The following is a 17,996-nucleotide window of genomic DNA, read 5'->3' as shown; positions in this document are numbered from 1 at the left end:
GATTCCACCACCTTCCTAATTAACTCATTCCAGAACTTTACCACCCTTCTAATGAAATGGTTTTTCCTAATATCCAACATAGACCTCCCCCACTGCAACTTGAAACCATTGCTCCTTGTTCTATCATCTGTCACCACTGAGAACAGCCTCTCTCCATCCTTTTTGGAATCTCCCTTTTAGGTAGTTGAAGGCTGCTATCAAATCCCCCCTCACTCTGCTCTTCTGTAAACTAAATAAGCTCAAATCCTTCAGTCTCTCCTCATAAGTCTTGTGCTCCATCCAGCCCCCTAATCATTTTGTCACCCTCTGCTCGACTTTCTCCAATGCATGTAAGGGGGGGCCCAGAATTGGACGCAATATTTCAGATGTAGCCTCATGAATTCCAAACAAAGGGGAATAATAACTTCCCTAAATCTGTTTGCTATGCTCCTACTAATGCACCCCATTCTTTATAAAAAAAAAGAAACATGATAATAATTTAAATTATTTTTTTCCAAAATATTTTTGAAGTTTGAAAAAGAGAATAATTTTGAACAGTTTTTTTATACCCACTTTCCACTGAAGTCAGCGGATGTACAAGATGCAGAGAAATGGAGAATCCATTCCCAAGTCTTTCCTCTCTGTAGACCAGTTTCTGCCTTCCATACTCAGGACGGAGAGTTACATTGACATAGACACCTTTTCTCCCTCCACTCCACAACTCTGTATTCTTGTACTGAAAAGAACCAGAACAGAATTATTTGTGTTTGAAGAAAACTTGTGATAATGTTTAAACATCAAAGGAGGTGAGAGTGCACAAGAAAAGTACATTTCTTTTGCAATCCAAATATGTTGATGAGGGTTCAGTACTTAGAGCCCTTATCAGGCATTGAACACATACTCCCAGATCTGTATCTCCTGTTCATTTTCAACTCAGTGACACTGTTTGCATAAGATGACAAGCATGTCAATTGATGTTGGATTCAATGAATTATCTATACCCAGCCAGATTCCATTCTTCCAGTTACTGGAGTTGCTAAAACATCCCTGAGCTTCTAGACTTCTCCTAACTGGCCAGCTCTATTACCCATTCTTCAGTCTCACATTGAAGAGATTCAGGGTACAACTACACTGCAGTGTTTTTGCAGAATAACGATCATTATTCCAGAAAAACAATTCTTGCATCTATGCTTCAATAGCATTATTTTGAGAAAAAGTCGAAATAACCAAGGGCTTTTTCTAATGGTGGTAAACCTCATTGTATGGGGAATAAGGGTATTTCCAAAGGAGCTTTTTTGGAGAAAGGCGTGTGTGGGCATGGAAGAGGGAGTTATTTTGAAAAAAAGAGGCCTCCAGAAAATAACACAGGTCCCCTGCTGGCCACTCCATCCACACTCATCACAACTCTATAGTTCCTGTCTCCCAGCAGCTCTTAAAGCCACAGACACCTGGGACTGAGCTTGCAGCAGGAAGCAGTCCCTGGAAGCTGCAACTCATTTTGTGGGCACCAGTGTCCCAGCCACAAGTCACTGGCCCTCCCAGGGAACATGTCCAGAACTCCCAGGAGTCTGCCAAGGGCAAGAAAAGGTGTGTGCCATCCTGGTCTGGTCTGGGGCAGAGATCCTGGACTTCCTGGAGGTATGGGGTGAAGAGGAGACCCTCCAGGATCTCCGCTCCAGATGCTAGAATGTCGACATCTATGGCCGGATGGCCAACAGTCTGGCCAAGAAAGGCCACACCAGGTGCCTTGAGCAGGTCATGAGCAAGATTAAGAAGCTCCAGCAGGGCTTCACGAGGGTGAAGGAGTGCAGCTATCTCTCCAGTGCAGGACCCCACTCCTACTATGCTGAACTGCACCACATCTTGGGGGGCCATGCAGCCCTTTCCCCAACTCTGGTGGTGGACTCGGGATTGGAGACACCCATCGTTGCCCACCTGGGGATCCCAGCCCAGGAGGAAAAGGAGGAGGAGCTGCAGGAGAAGGAAGAGACAGCAAGCACCATCATGCTGGAGCCAGTACCTCAGGGCCTGGATGTCTCCCACCCTGAGGGATCATCAGGTGAGTGCTCTTAGTTTTTCACACGCACAGGGTGGGAGTGGCAGGCACTGAGAGGATGTGATGCGATTGTCACTCGGCCTTCTCAACCTGGCCCTCGCACTGCAGTCTCCGCACGTGCAGCGCCAGTCTGTGCCATGCAGCCCCAGGAGGCAGCCCCGAAGTACCCAGGGGCTCCTGCTCACAGGCTCTGGGGAGGCCAAACACACTTCTGGCCCCCTGGCGGGGATGCCCTTCCAGACACACTTCTGACCCCAGGGAGAGGAGGAAACCTCTTCCACCACCAGTATACCTTTTTCTGATAGTTTTTTCAGAAGAGGCTTTTCCAAAATTTGACCCGTCTTCACTGGGCCAAATTTCACTCCTCTTTTGGAAGAGCCCTTCTTCCTCATGGAAGGAGGAAAACAGGGCTTCCGAAAGAGTGCATCTGGTCTTCCACAAAAAAAAAAAGTGGAAGAGTAGACTCATTCCCTGGAAGTGGTGGAGTTTTTCCGGGATCCTGGAAAAAAACCATAGTCTAGAGGTAGCCTTAGCAGTAAAGTAAAAAAAGTGGTTGTAGAGATCACAATGATAACAAAAGCATATTGAGTTTTCAGGCTCTAATGATCTCCTTTTAAAGGCACTGATCAGTAATAAAGACCTATAGGATTGTAAGCCAGGACTGAATTACTGCTTGCTATCAGTCAGCTAAAAGGAGAGAGCTGCCCTGGGGGTGGGTGTGCTCACTCCAGTTGTTTAGCTCTGCAAGATAATTAACTGTTAACTGTTGATATGTAAATACAGCTCATGCCAGGAGGGGGAAGGAATCCAAGGTGTGGCTATGTAAATCCCATTCAGCCAGGGCTGATGGAGGATCAGTGTTGGAATGGAATGTGGTATATTGTAACTAATTTGGGGCTGTTGTAGGGGTCACAAATCATGCTACCCCTAAATGTGAGAACTGTAAAATATGACACCAGTGCTTTCAGGAGAGACACCATCATTGTAAGAGGTCTCAGAGAAACAAGCCTCCCCCCTGCCAGAGTTGAGTGAACTGAGTTGTGGGGGAAAGGGCTTGAGGCAGCCTGCTACATGGCTGCCAGGTATGAGCTGTAAGGCTGGCTCAACCTGCCCCTTACCCTCTGGTTTTAAGGACAGACCTAAAGCAGACTTCATGAGTGTGGGGGCGGTGTCTATGCTGTCTAAACGGTCTGTGAGAATTTGCGCAAGAACACTGCTGAACTAATGTAAGATTGTCAGTGTTCTTGAGCAAAAACTCTGACGCTCCCGCTCGGGGAAAAAGACCTTTTGTGCAAGTGTTCTTGCGCAAGAGGGCCAGTGTAGACAAGGACAGGAATTTTTTGTGTAAGAAAGCCCCGATGATGAAAATGGCTGCTGGAGCTTTCTTGCGCAAAACTGAGTCTATACTGGGCAAATCTTTTGTGCAAAGGCACTTGCCAATATAGATGTTCTTTTGTGGAAATACTTTTAATGGAAAAACTTTTCCGTTAAAACTATTTCCGCAAAATCATGACAGTCTGGATGCAGCCGAAGAGTCTTTTCGCTAGTCCAATGGAAGCTGGAATCTTTGGCTAGCCTAGGTGGTAGCTAAAGAGTTGAAATCACTAAGAGCTGAAATTACTGTTTGGCCAGGAGCCAGACCCATTGCAGCAGAGGGCAGCCAGCAGAGTGGCTGGCAGGAACCACTGGCGGGAGGCCAGTAGGAGCAGCGGCAGGTAGCCAGTGGAGTGGCTGATGGGAACAACTAGCGGACGGCTGGTAGGAGCGGTGGCAGGCAGCTAGTGGAGCGGCTGGAGGGAACAACTGGCGGGCGGCCGGCAGAGTGGCTGGCGGGAATGACCGGCAGGTGGCCGGTAGGAGCAGCACAGACAGCTCAGATTTGTTTTCCGCAAAAAAGCCCCGATCGCGAAAATGGCGATCTGGGCTTTTTTGCAGAAAAGCGCATCTAGATTGGCCATGGATGCTTTTCCGCAAAAAGTGCTTTTGCGGAAAAGCGTCCATGCCAATCTAGACGCTCTTTTCCAAAAATGCTTTTAACGGAAAAGTTTTCCATTAAAAGCATTTCTGGAAAATCATGCCAGTCTAGACGTAGCCCTCTAGTATAAATAAAAGGAAAAACTATGTAGCACTTTGAAGACTAATAAGATGTTTTAATAGGTGATGAGCTTTCATGGGCCAGACCCACTTCCTCAGATCAGACTAACATGGCTACCTCTCTATTACTATACAGTATAAATGATGCTCTGAAAGATTTATCATGTAGTTATGACTGGAAATTGGAATGCAAAAGTGGCATGGCTCTGTGTGTGTATCATATTTACACGTTGACAGTGATTTCTATGTCTAGTGTATTCAGATGACACACAATATTCCAGCATAGTAACATCAAGCTGATATCTGAAAATCAAGCGTAATTTTTATTCTTTTGTACATCTTCTGTCAAAACATTTTGGTATCAGAGTTCAAATGGAATTTTTGCTTAAGATAGTTGAGACAAAATGGAATGTAACTCACTCTTGTCACACCTATGTTGGCTCCATATTGTTAATAACCTGTTTTTCTTCACTAAGCTTAGTGGATATATGTTATAGCAACATAGTGCCTTTTTGCAGTCACTTTTCATATCTCTCACATAAAGGGAGACTGAAAAGATTGGGATTGCTTACCTTAGAAAGCAGGACATAATAAAAATATATTTCAAAATGAATCATACTGAGGAAGTAGAATAGTAGCTTCTCTTCTCACTGTCTCAAAAGGGAAGAGCTTTTCAATGAAATTAAAATGGGGATAAATTCAAAACAGGAAAAAGGAAATAGGTTTCACACAGTGCAGAATCAGACTAATATATTTTAATTTCAGCTACATATGCTCAAGTGTCTCAACCTCTTTATATATCTGTTCTTCTCCATTGCTTTGCTTTTGCTGTCCGTGCTAATATATGTCCAAGATAGCTAAAAATTTATAGTAGTTGCAAGTAATTACATTTATTTAAGCTATAACTTTGACATTATTAATATTACTATATAATACTGAGTATACCCATAAGGAAGATGCAAAGGATTAAAGAACCAAAAACAGATTTATTTATTTTTACTAATATCTAAGCAGATACACAGAGGCAACTGCTGTTCATGTTATCCAATGTAAGAAAGAATTCCCATTGAAGTCAGATGAGGAGAATTTGGGCCTATACTATACAGAATATATACAGTCAAAACCTCAGAGCTCAAAGTCAGTTTTAAAGGCGCCAATACATTGTGATAGGTTTATGATACAAGCATTGAACCAATATATAGTTTAGAACACTGTAATCAGTTGGAGCTCTAGGTACTGAGCAAGCTTTAGGACCATGTGCAGCTTGACCTGCCTGCTCACAAACAGGAAGGAACTAGTAGGGGAAGTAGATGTGGGTGGCAACCTGGACAGCAATGATCATGAGATGGTTGAGTTCAGTATCTTGACCAAAGAAATAAAGGAAAGCAGCAAAATACACACCCTGGACTTTAGAAAAGCAGACTTTGACTCCATCAGAAAATTGATGGACAGGATCACTTGTGATGCTAACATGAAGGGGAAAGGAATCCAGGGGAGCTGATTGTATTTTAAAGAAGCCTTATTGAAGGCACAGGAACAAACCATCCCGATACGCAGTAAGAAAAACTAATATGATAGGCAACCAGATTGGCTCACCACTGAAATCATTGGAGAGCTTAAACACAAGGGCTGTGTCTACACTGGGCCACTTATTCCGGAAAATCAGCCGCTTTTCCGGAATAAGCTACAAGCTGTCTACACTGGCCCTTGAATTTCCGGAAAAGCAACGACGCTCTACTGTACAAAATCAGCCGCTATTCCGGAAAAGCTACGCTGCTCCCGTTCAGGCATAAGTCCTTATTCCGGAACACTGTTCCGGAAAAGGGCCAGTGTAGAGAGCCCAGTAGTCTTTTCCGGAAAAAAGCCCCGATCGCGAAAATGACGATTGGGGCTCTTTTCCGGAAAAGCGCGTCTACATTGGCCACAGATGCTTTTCCAGAAAAAGGGCTTTTCCGGAAAAGCATCCTGCCAATGTAGATGCTCTTTTTCCGGAAATACTTATAACGGAAAACTGTTCTGTTTTAAGCATTTCCGGAAATTCATGCCAGTGTAGATGTAGCCTAGTGGAAACTTGGACAGATGACTAGGGAGGAGTATAAATATACTGCTTGAGAATGCAGGGGAATAATCAGGAAGATGAAAGCGCAATTGGAATTGCAGCTAGCAAGAGATGTGAAGGGTAACTAGAAAGGTTTCTACAGGCATGCTAGCAATAGGAGGGTGATCATAGAGGGTGTGAGGCCTTTGCTGGATGAGGGAGGTAACCTAGTGACAGATGATGTGGGAAAAGCTGAAGTACTCAATGCTTTTTTTTTTTCCTTTGTCTTCACAGATACGGTCAGCTCCAAGATTACTGCACTAGGCAACACAATATGGGAAGGAGGTGGGCAGCCCTCGGGGGAGAAAGAACAGGTTAAGAACTATTTAGAAAAGCTAGACATACACAAATCCATGGGAATTTAATGCATCTAAGGGTACTGAGGGTGTTGGCAAATATCATTGCAGAGCCTTTGGCCATTATCTCTGGAAACTCATGGAGACTGGGAGAGGTCCCGGATGATTGGAAAAAGGTAAATGAAATGCCCATCTTTAAAAATGGGAAGAAGCACAATCCACAGAACTACAAACCAGTCAGCCTTACCTTAGTCCCTGGAAAAATCATGGAGGGGAATTTCAAGGAATCCATTCTGAAGCACTTGGTAGAGGGAGAAGTGATCAGCACTAGTCAACATGGATTCACCAAGGGCAAGTCATGCCTGACCAATCTGATTAGCTTCTATGTTGAGGTAAATCTCTCTGTGGACATGGGGATGTCAGTGGATGTGATATACCTTGACTTTAGCAAAGTTTGTGGTCTCCCACAATATTCTTGCTAGCAAGCTAAGGAAGAATGGATTGCATAAATAGACTTTAAGGTGGATAGAAAGCTGGCTATATTGTCGTGTCCAACGGATAGTGATCAATGGCTCAATGTCAGGTTAGTGGTTAGTTTCAAGCGGAGTGCCTCAAGGATCAATTCTAGGCCCGGTTTTGTTCAACATCTTTACTAATGACCTGGATGAGGGGATGGATTGCACCCTCAGCAAGTTTGCAGATGACATTAAGCTATGGGGAGAGGTAGATACACTGGAGGGCAGGGATAGGGTCCAAAGTGACCTAGACAAATTGGAGGATTGGGCAAAAAGAAATCTGATGATGTTCAACAAGGACAAGTGCAGAGTCCTGCACTTGGGACAGAAGAATCCCAAGCATTGTTACAGGCTGGGGACTGACTGGCTGTTCAGCAGAAAAAGGCCTGGGGTTTACAGTGGTTGAGAAGCCGGATATGAGTCAACAGTGTGCCCTTGCAGTCAAGAAGGCTAATGGCATATTAGGGTGCATTAGAAGAAGCAATACCAGAAGATCTAGAGAATTGATTTTTCCCCTTTATTTGGCACAGGTGAGGCCATATCTGGAGTATTGCGCCCAGTTCTGGCTCCCCCTCCCCCCCCAGAAAGGATGTGGACGCATTGGAAAGGGTCCAGTGGAGGGCAACCAAAATGATTAGGGGGCTAGAGCACATGATCTTTGAGAAGAGGCTGAGGGATTTGGGCTTATTTAGTCTGCTCAAAAGAAGAGTGGGGGGGGGGGTGATAGCAGCCTTCAACTTCCTGACAGGAGGTTCCAAAGAGGATGGAGAGGGACTGTTCTCAGTAGTGACGGATGGCAGAACAAGAAGCAATGGTCTCCAGTTACAGTGGGGGAGGTCTAGGTTGGATATTGGGAAAAACTATTTCAGTAGGAGGGTGGTGAAGTATAGGAATGCATAACCTAGGGAGGTGGTGGAATATCTATCCCTAGAGGTTTTTAAGTCCAGGGTTGAGAAAGCCCTGGCAGGGATGATTTAGTTGGGATTGGTCGTGCTTTGGGCAGAGGTCAAAACTCAATGACATCCTTAGGTCTCTTGCAGCCCTATGATTCTATTACAGGCAGTCCCCAGGTTACGTACAAGATAGGGACTGTAGGTTTGTTCTTAAGTTGAATTTGTATGTAAGTCAGAACTGGTACATATTGTAGGGGAAACTCTAGCCAAACATTTCTCCAGAGCTCAGTTTTATTCTCCCACACCTCACTTCCCTCAGTCCTTTATTCTCAAGCTGAGGTGTCTGCTGAGAAAAGCCGCTCCGCGTCTCCCTGGTCTGCTGCGGGGGGGGGGGGGGGCGCTAGCTTTGTGTCTCCTTGGTCTGCTGGGGGGAAGCAGCTAGTGCGGGGTTTCCTCACCCCGTTTGTAAGTAGGGATCCGATGTAAGTCGGATCCATGTAACCCGGGGACTGCCTGTATTCTAATTCTCAGGATTTGTTCCAAAGCTTATATTTAGATTGAGCTGTTTTAACTAAAATAAGGTTAAATACATAATTAAGCTTTTTCAATTTCAGTTTAACTTTCCCTTCGTCTCTATACTTTTATATTTTATAAAGAAAATTGTTTAAAATTATAAATTAAGATTAATGGAGATTGCCTATCTCCTAGAACTGGAAGGGACCTTGAAAGGTCATTCAGTCCAGTCCCCTGCCTTCACAGCAGGGCCAAGTACCATTCCTGACAAATTTTTGCCCCAAATCCCTAAATGGCCTCCATAAGGATTGAACTCACAATCTTGGGTTTAGCAGGCTAATACTCAAACCACTGAGCTATCCCTATTTTGAAAACTCTTGTAGATTAGTCACAGAGGGGAGGGTATATGTATTTTATAACATAAAATGTTTATAAAACAAAAATGATTTTACATGAGCCAAATATCCATTTTAATATTCAAATAATCTTTGGGCTCCTAAAGTGTAGTTTGTATATTTATAAATTATAAAATACAAAGTTGGGGGTCTCCATGTTCACTAAAGAGATTGCATGAAGACTAAAAATGGAGAAAGCTTTCACAATTCTAGTTTCAGAACAAATGAGAAATAATTCAGTACACTTACAAGGACATTCTAACATGCCAGTGTGTTGCCTCTGGAATAAAATAAACTGCATATAATGACATATCTGTATGTAGGCTGTAACTACTATATTAGTCCAAGTGTACTGAGCATGAAACTTACTCTCCCTACATAAAGTACATATAGGTGGTAACCTAGGCTATGTCTAGACTGCAGGCTTCTTTCGAAAGAGGCTCTTTCGAAAGCATCTTTCGAAAGATCCTCTTTCGAAAGATCGCGTCTAGACTGCAGGCGGATCTTTCGAAAGAGAAATCCGCTTTTTCGAAAGAGAGCACCCAGCGAGTCTGGATGCTCTCTTTCGAAGACGGCCTCTTTACATTGAAGAACACTTTCTTTCGAAAGAGGAACTTTCGAAAGAAGGCATTCTTCCTCGTAAATTGAGGTTTACCGCCATCGAAAGAAAAGCCGCGTTCTTTCGAAATAATTTCGAAAGAACGCGGCTTGAGTCTGGACGCAGGGGAAGTTTTTTCGGGAAAAGGCTATTTTTCCCGAAAAAACCCCTGAGTCTGGACACGGCCCTAGTGTGTTTTGTCTGGTTGCCAGACCATGAGAAGCTACATACATACTGAAGCAGAAGGAAAATAGTCAGACACTAAATTGGTGTAAATTGCCAGAGCTCCAGAGAAGTAAGTGAGAAACTGACAATTTATAAGAGTAGAGAATCTAGTCCCGGAATTTAAACTCAGCATGATAAAGACATTTGGTTTATATAAGCAAAACATCTTTAGCAATGAATCTATGAACAACTGTAGCAGCTAATCATTCCATTAATTTTAATTGCATTTAGATTAACAACAATTCAATATAAATTTTTAGTTCATTTCTACTGCCTGTTGTTCTTGTTCTCAACGCCTACCATATCCAGTGGACTTGCTAGAAAGAAGGTTCAGGTTTTATTTGACTAAGTTCTCTCCAATTATATTCTTAAATAACAAAGATAATGGAGCTGAAGAGTAGATATATAATAAAATGTCAGAAAAAAAGAAATAAGTAACATAAACACTACAACAATGGCTAGACCTTTCTTTGTTATGGGAGCATGAATCAAATTATAAAGAACTTCAAATCTAAATGTGATGCCAAATGAGCTGGTAGTACTTTTTCTGTGTACAACTATAGGCAAGATAAAGTGCAATATTGTCATTAAACAGATCAGATTAATAAGTCATGCTTTATATGACCTGTTTCCTTCATCATGGCATATGTTGTCTGGTATTTTTATAACAGTGTATGAATATTCATTTGAAATTTACATTTAAATGAGATGATAAAAAATAGGATACAGACAAATGTATAGCATTAATCATGAAAAACTGATATGGTTCAGCCCTCTGACAGAACACTTCAGCAAATATTAGGTGTAAATTTACAACAGCCCCATTGACTGCAGTGGAGCCAAGCCTATGCATGCTACCTCTGAATCAGGTTTTCATTAGTACTCTTTAAAGTACTTAGAGGAGATGTTGTTACAAGGAATATCAATTTTGATTTAAGATTTATCTTAAAATAGTCATAATAGAGCAAATATAATTCTCAGTCATAAGTGATTTAACAAAACAAGAAATTGAGATTGCACTCCAAATCAGCACTTCAAAACTTTGTACAGAATTTGTCCCTTCAAGTGGCCAAGAGCCTAAATTTCCAGATGGTGTCCCACATAAATACGTTATATATTACATTTACAGCAGGCAGAGATAGACACTCCTTGTTTGAAGTCACTAAGCTATATATGATGGCCAATGATTTGTCAAACGTATGTTCCATATATTAGTCAGGCTGATGGTCATTCCGAAGATGCATTGCCATGGGTTCAAAAAACTGGAAAAAAAGATTCAAGAGAAATGTACCATTAACGATGTATACAAGGAATTTTTTTTCCTATGGTGGTATGCACTATACCCACCCCTACATTTGAATCTGGTCAACACAGCACAGCTTTCATATATACAAAATAAAGTAGCCAGAGAGATGAAATTAGAGTCAAACTGACTTCTTTGGTAACTGAATAGAAGCCCAACATAGAGCAAGCGAGCAATTTTCCAAAAGTTTGCTAGTTATTTGTGAGATTCTCTGATCCAGCTGAGTTGTTGGCATAGGACCCAGGAAAGAGGCAGTCTGGAATTATACCATTTATGCAACACCCCTCCCCCCCACTCCTGATGTTATGAAGTATAAATTCCATAAAAGAAAACAGCATAGAAGGCTACCAGGTCCATTCAAGTTCAGTTAGTTTCAGTAAAGCCTCAGTGAACCAACTTTCTCCAGCCATGCCCCATAATCCAGATCTTGGGAGGACCATACAGCATAGGACGTGCTGCGTCAGCACTCTACCACCAGTGGATTCTTCTCTCTAGGGAAAATCCTCTACTGCTTGGATCCACTGGGTTCATCACTGCCATCAGGCTGGCCAAAAGCAATTCCAGGCTGCAAGGCAGAACAGTCAATAGGAGTCCACACATGCAGCGGTTGTGCCCACATGAACACTGTACACCTAATTTTCAATGGTGTTATGCCTGCACTGGCTGTTGCCAAGATCTGTCAGCTGCGCTGTGGGGTGCACTCTTCCAGCACAGCCAGAGTTTCTACATGCCTATCTGGATGCTTTTGATGTAAAAGGGTCCGGGCCCCTTGGCAATTGCTCCCTTTCACCTGCTCTTTCAAAAACTGCCATGGATCTTTTACAAATGATCCAGAGCTTGCTTTTATGTCTCATCTAAAAATGGTTGGCCAGTTTCTGAGCTAGCTCAAAGTGGCATTATTCTATTGACCTTGCTCAATGGAGCTACATTCAATTTAAATCAGCTGAGGAACTGACCTATTAGTTCTAGCTACACTCTCCACCCTCAAACATACTGGAACCATTTTGATTCAATACAGACTAGTGGTGGGGTAAAAGTACCACTTTCTAAAATACCTAAACCACTTATTGTAACATGTACTGTATTATTTTCTTAAAGGTCTCTCATCCAATTACTTCACCAGACTAGTCTTGCTCAGATTATGAGATCTGACTGCACAAAGTAGATATTTAAAAAATGCAAACACTCTTGCAAGATGTCGTTCACTTGTGAAGCCCGTGTGCTAAAACTATAGCTTCCATATTATAGTGAATCAGAACTTATAAGGGTTTGCATCTGGGTTCTCTTGTGGGCCCTAATCCTGCAGAGTATGTAAGTACATGTGTAACTTTGCTCTATAGTTAGTGGAGCTGTTCACCAGTTCTACAAAGCACTTAAGCACATTTGTGATGGGGGACGTATCTGAAGCAGCACGGATCTCCCTAGTCCCTGATTATATTACTGAAGGGATATTTGGATAATTTTAAGGTATTTATTTTTAAAAAAAGATGTAGTAACTAACTGATTTTAAGAAATCAGTATTGTTATATAAAAATATGCCTAGCCTGCCATTTTTTGAAAGTAAAACTCAATGAATAAAATGTGCAACTTCTTTGAAGTAGACATAATTCTCCTGATTAATCTCCATTGACTTCTTACACAAGTTACAGGCAGTCCCCGACTTACACGGATCCGACTTACTTCAGATCCGCACTTACGAACGGGGCTTTTCTCGCCCCCGGAGCTCACGGGCGGCGGGTCGCCACCCGTGTCCTCCGGGGTGAGAAAAGCTTTTCCCGGTCTCCCTGGTCTGCTGGGGGGGTCCAGCAAATCCGCTGGACCCCCCCAGCAGACCAGGGACACCCGAGCAAAGCCTCCCAGGAGGTGGCTTTGCTCTGGTGTCCCTGGTCTGCTGGGGGGGAGGTCCAGCGGCTTTGCTGGACCCCCCCAGCAGACCAGGGGGACAGGAGCAAAGCCGCGGAGCACGCCCGCAGCGGGACAGCCTGGGCACACCTGGGCTGTCCCGCTGCGGGCGTGCTCCGCGGCTTTGCTCCCCGTCTCCCTGGTCAGCAGACCAGGAAGACGGAGCAAAGCCGTGGAGGACGCGGGCGGTCCCGCCACCCACGTCTCCCTGGTCTGCTGGGGGGGGGGGTGCAGCTAGTGGCTCCTCTCCCCCCCTCCAGCAGACCAGACTTTTCTTGCCTATGCCTGGGGTAGAGCAGCTGGGGCGCTGCCGGGTTGGTCCCGCAGTGCCGCTCCTCGGCTCTACTGTACCAACCGGGCAGCACCCCAGCTGCTCTGCCCCAGGCGTCCTGATTCAGCCACTGCTGGTCAGTTTCAGCAGTGGCTGAATCAGGACTCCTGGGGCAGAGCAGCTGGGGTGCTGCTGGGTTGCTCCAGTAGCGCCAAGGAGTGGTGCTACTGGAGCAACCCAGCAGCACCCCAGCTGCTCTGCCCCAAGCGTCCCCAAGTCAGCCACTGCTGAAACTGACTAGCGGTTGACTACAGGAAGCCCGAGGCAGAGTTGCTCTGCCCCGGGCTTCCTGGAATCAGCCACTGATCAGTTTCAGCAGCAGCTGACTTGGGAATGCCTGGGTTTCTTAAGTTGAATCCGTAAGTCAGAACTGGCGTCCAGATTCAGCCGCTGTTGAAACTGATCAGTTTCAGCAGCAGCTGATGCCAGTTCCGACTTACATACAGATTCAACTTAAGAACAAACCTACAGTCCCTATCTTGTACGTAACCCGGGGACTGCCTGTATATGCTGATCTAATGTAGTCAGGGTGTGAAAAATATAAATGACATTCAAAGATATTGTGGCAGGATTTAATTTGTTAAAACAATTTATTTCAGTAGTGCATCCCTTGTTAGTAAATTTAGGCCTGATTCTGCAGTTGTGTTGCATTTGGCATATTTATATGGCCCGGGCTCTGCAGAATTCACTTATGTCTTGAGTAGCTAGAATTAATAAAGCAAAATGACTATAGGTGTTTAAGACCATAATAAAAAGTTAGTGAGATAGTATAATAGATTGTAATTCTAACAGTGAATATCAAAGCCATTACTCTTCATAAATGAGTAAATAAAAAAGCAAAATGAAATTTATGGAGAGGTCTGAAAAATACTTTGTGATTAAACTCTTTGGCTGTGTCTAGACTGGGAAGATTTTGCAGAAATACTTTTAACGGAAAAGTTTTTCCGCTAAAAGTATTTTCACAAAAGTGCGTCTAGATTGGCATGGATGCTATTGCACAAAAAGTGCTTTTGCGCAGAAGCATCTGTGGCCAGTCTAGACACGATTTTGCGCAAGAAAGCCCCGATCGTCATTTTAGCCATCGGAGCTTTTTTGCGCAAAACAGTTCTTCCCTGTCTACATTGGCCCTCTTGCACAAGTATTCTTGCACAAGAGGGCTTTTTCCCGAGCGGGAGCGTGAAAGTATTTGCGCAAGAAGCACTGATTATGTACATTACAAAGTCAGTGCTCTTGCGCAAATTCAAGCGGACGGTGTAGACTCCTGCTTTTGCTCAAAATCTTGCCAGTCTAGACGCACCCTTTGTTATTTGAAACAGACCAAGTATCAATATTCTGCAAATTGTTCTTATCAGCCTCTTGTAACTTGATCAATCCAATTCACTATTTTTTCTCTTTTTTTCTTTTCCTCCCTCTTCTCCCGCCTTTCCTTATTTATTCTTGGATCTGGACTTTTAATATTCCAGTCATCTGAAGAAGTGAGTTGTACCCACGAAAGCTCATGATACCATCTACATGTTTTGTTAGTCTTAAGGTGCTGCTAGACTATTAGTTGCTTTTTAAGTTTCTCCTTTTTGTAGTTCTGATTCAGAATTTCTGCATATTGTAAGGCTAGTATTGAAAATAATTTCTCAGATGTGTGTGTCTTTTGGGAGCATTTAAAAGTGAAAAATGAAAAATAATTGCAGTCAGCACTATTTGAGAAGCCTTCAAAGTCTAGGTTTTATATTTATGGTTCATATATATTAATTAAATATAAATTTTTCATAAATATTGTGGGAAAACCAATAGTCTTTCATTTTCCATATCTGAAATTATAATTTTAGAGCAAGATCCTCATCTGAGACAAATCAGAAAACCTCCAATAAAGTCAGTGGAATTTACACCACTTTAAAATAGCTGAGGACCTGCCTGCCCCTCCTCCCATATTACCAGAAACAATGAGCAGTCCTGTGGCACCTTAAAAGCAAACAGATTTATTAGATCATGAGCTTTCATGGGTAAAACCCACTTCATCAGATGAGTTGGAGTGGAAATTACAGAATCCGGGGTATATAGCGTAGCAATACAAGTTACCTAACAATTGTAGGACCAGTGTTAGGTCAGGCTGGATGTTTCTCATTTATAGAATGTGAATTAAAAATGCAAATATCAAAGACGGGGAAGTTGACCTTGTAGTGCGTTAACCAGTTTAAGATCTTTATTCAAGCCTGGGTTGACAGTGTTGAACTAGTAAATGAACTCCAGTTCAGATGTCTCCCTCTGTAATCAGGTGATTTTTTTTTTGTTTTTTTTTTGTAGAAGGATGTCTACTTTTAAATTCATTATTGAATATCCAGGGAGGTTAAAATGCCCTATATTACCAGTAACCTGAATCCTACTTCAGAAGACATTCAAATCTGCACTTGAACGAGAATCCTCTGAACTGGCATTCATGCTAAAATTCGACACTCTCCTTGGAGGCCTGAACAAAGACTCCAGCTATCTTACCCATTACAAAGATAGCTTCCCTAATTATCACCTCTAACACTATTAACTCACAGACATCTACCCTTCCCCACCTCTAATATCATTATCTCACAGGCATTCAACCTTCCTTCCCCCCCCCCCCACATCCCCCTTCTGTTCTGAAATGTGATTTGTCCTTTTCATATGTGTTCACTTTTTTTTTAATTGTATCCTTTGGTATATATGGTTGTGACTATTTTCTTCCACTATTTGATCTGAGGAAGTGGGTCTGGCCCACGAAAGCTCATCATCTAATAAACCATCTTGTTAGTCTTTAAAGTGCTACATAGTCCTGTATTTTGTTTTAGCTACACCAGACTAACACGGCTACATTTCTATCACTATTCTATATTACCAGTGTATGTAATAGTTATACATTGTATAGATTTGCTTTAGGGGAACCTGAATATTTCTGATTAGCATGTGCATGCATGTGTGTGTGAAACAGAAATATATACTCTATTTGTTGTGTATTCAATAATGTCCAAATGTAGCTATTCTTTCTGTAACCACATGCTAAGTGTATTCGTAACATAGCAACTAAGTTTACACCTTATGGTTTGTATCATTCTTTTGTCTCATCATCTGTAATTAAGAGAAAAATAATAAGTTCACAGGAAAATTTAAGACATTAGAAGAAAGATTTATGGTTTTAATGACTGCCTGAGAATGATAAGCCAATCATTATCCAAGGAGCATTCAATTTGCATCATATGCGTCTTTTCCACACCACTAGGAATGAAGCTGGGAACACTAATACATTGTGCAGTTTAATGCAAATAAGGCTATATTTTTAAAACAGAGTCAAGCAAAAGGGGACAGTGTGGTGCACGTGCATGTATGTCTGTGTGTGCGCATTCAAACTTTATTGAAGTAAATAAGATGCATCATATATTAATATATGTTATACACATAATAGAAGATATTTAGAGAGTATACAATGCAAGTGCAGCCATTCTCCCTCTCCTCCCCCCATTTAATATTTAGAATGTATCTTAAACTTTTCTTTCCTTTTTTTTAAGGAGATAATGCAAATAAACTTATCCTCTTAAGGCAATCATGGGAGATAGTAGAGGTTTTATCTCCTTTATTGCACTACTGCAACAAATACTAGTTCAGCATTAGGTCAAAAGAAAAGATTTTTAATTTATTCTCTATGAATCACATTATTTCCTTGTCTTCAAAACTCCATTCTCACTGGTTGCTAATTTATGTTATTACACATTTCCATGCTGCAAATAATTGAGTAATTGAAGAGCTAAGGCTACATTTTAAAAAAATACTGGCCACTGAAGTGGTGGACTCTTCATCCCTAGAGGTTTTTAAATCCTGGCTTAACAAAGCCCTGAGTGGTATGATTTAGTTAAGGTCAGTCCTGCTTTGGGCAGGGGGCTGGACTCGATAACCTCCTGAGGTCTCTTCCAGCCCTAGGATTCTAAAGCAGACTTCCATTCTGTAACAGTTACTTCAACTATTAGATATGATTACTTACTTCCATAGTGTCTTTTGAAAGGTAAACAACCCAATATACCAAGTTGAATCCTGCAAATGCCACTGGAAAGAGAATCCTGGAATATTGGTCTATTTTACTGGTGCCTCCAATTGCTGGTGGTGGTGGCAGTGGGGGAGCTTGTGGGGGAATAGGTGTTGGTTGATTTTGAGATGCACTGTTAGAAATGATGCTGGCTTTAGGGGACTGGTCCATCTGAGAGGTCATGGAGTTCATTCGCTTCTTCAGGTTACAATTCGAGTCAGAATGCTATAGAGAGAAAACATGTGTATTGTACAGTTACCAGATTCTCAGCTGTGAGATGTGAGACACATGTTTGCAGTTTCTTTCAACATAGCGAAATTAGGCTTTCTTCTAACTTTCTATTTGACTTTGTTTTTTAAATTTCTATTTGCTCAGTTTAAACTATTCACAACACTAATACATAGCTACGCAAAAGGTCAGAGTGAATTCTGGGGTGTATACATGTGCACCACTCGTTTGACATGAAACATGCAGATATCTGAAGGAAATATTTGGCTTAGAGCTTTGATAAAAGATGATAGAAGAAAAAGTGTTCTACATATCATGTGTTATCATCGTTATATATAGGATTTGGATGAGGGAGAAAAAGACAATTGATGAGGAAGCAGAGAGAAAAGACAGATGTGAAAATTCAGAAGAAAAGATATTAAGTTACTAGTTATATGCAGTCAAGACATAAATCTCATACTTCTCTCATGTCAGTGCATCAGTTTACAGGGCCAAATTTTACCCTCAGATATGTGCACACAAATTCCACTG

At 42.3% G+C, this 17,996-nt stretch overlaps 1 protein-coding gene across 1 annotated transcript in view; it reads right to left on the bottom strand.

The window, feature by feature from the left end:
* Nucleotides 1-9,883: 9,883 nt before the first annotated feature.
* The window catches only part of GABRA6 (gamma-aminobutyric acid type A receptor subunit alpha6), a 40,410-nt gene continuing 32,297 nt past the window's right edge, over nt 9,884-17,996 (bottom strand). The window contains exons 9-10 of the mRNA XM_075900192.2: nt 17,196-17,462; nt 9,884-10,924 (exon numbers count right to left, since the gene is read on the bottom strand). Coding sequence (XP_075756307.1) covers nt 10,874-10,924; nt 17,196-17,462 — 318 coding nt within the window. The 3' untranslated portion in view covers nt 9,884-10,873. The remainder of the gene's footprint in view (nt 10,925-17,195; nt 17,463-17,996) is intronic.

The sequence above is a fragment of the Pelodiscus sinensis genome, chromosome 16 (genome assembly GCF_052426305.1).
Source record: "Pelodiscus sinensis isolate ZL-2025 chromosome 16, ASM5242630v1, whole genome shotgun sequence".
Classification (NCBI taxonomy): Eukaryota; Metazoa; Chordata; order Testudines; family Trionychidae; genus Pelodiscus; species Pelodiscus sinensis.
This window is presented reverse-complemented; position numbering and strand designations above follow the sequence as displayed.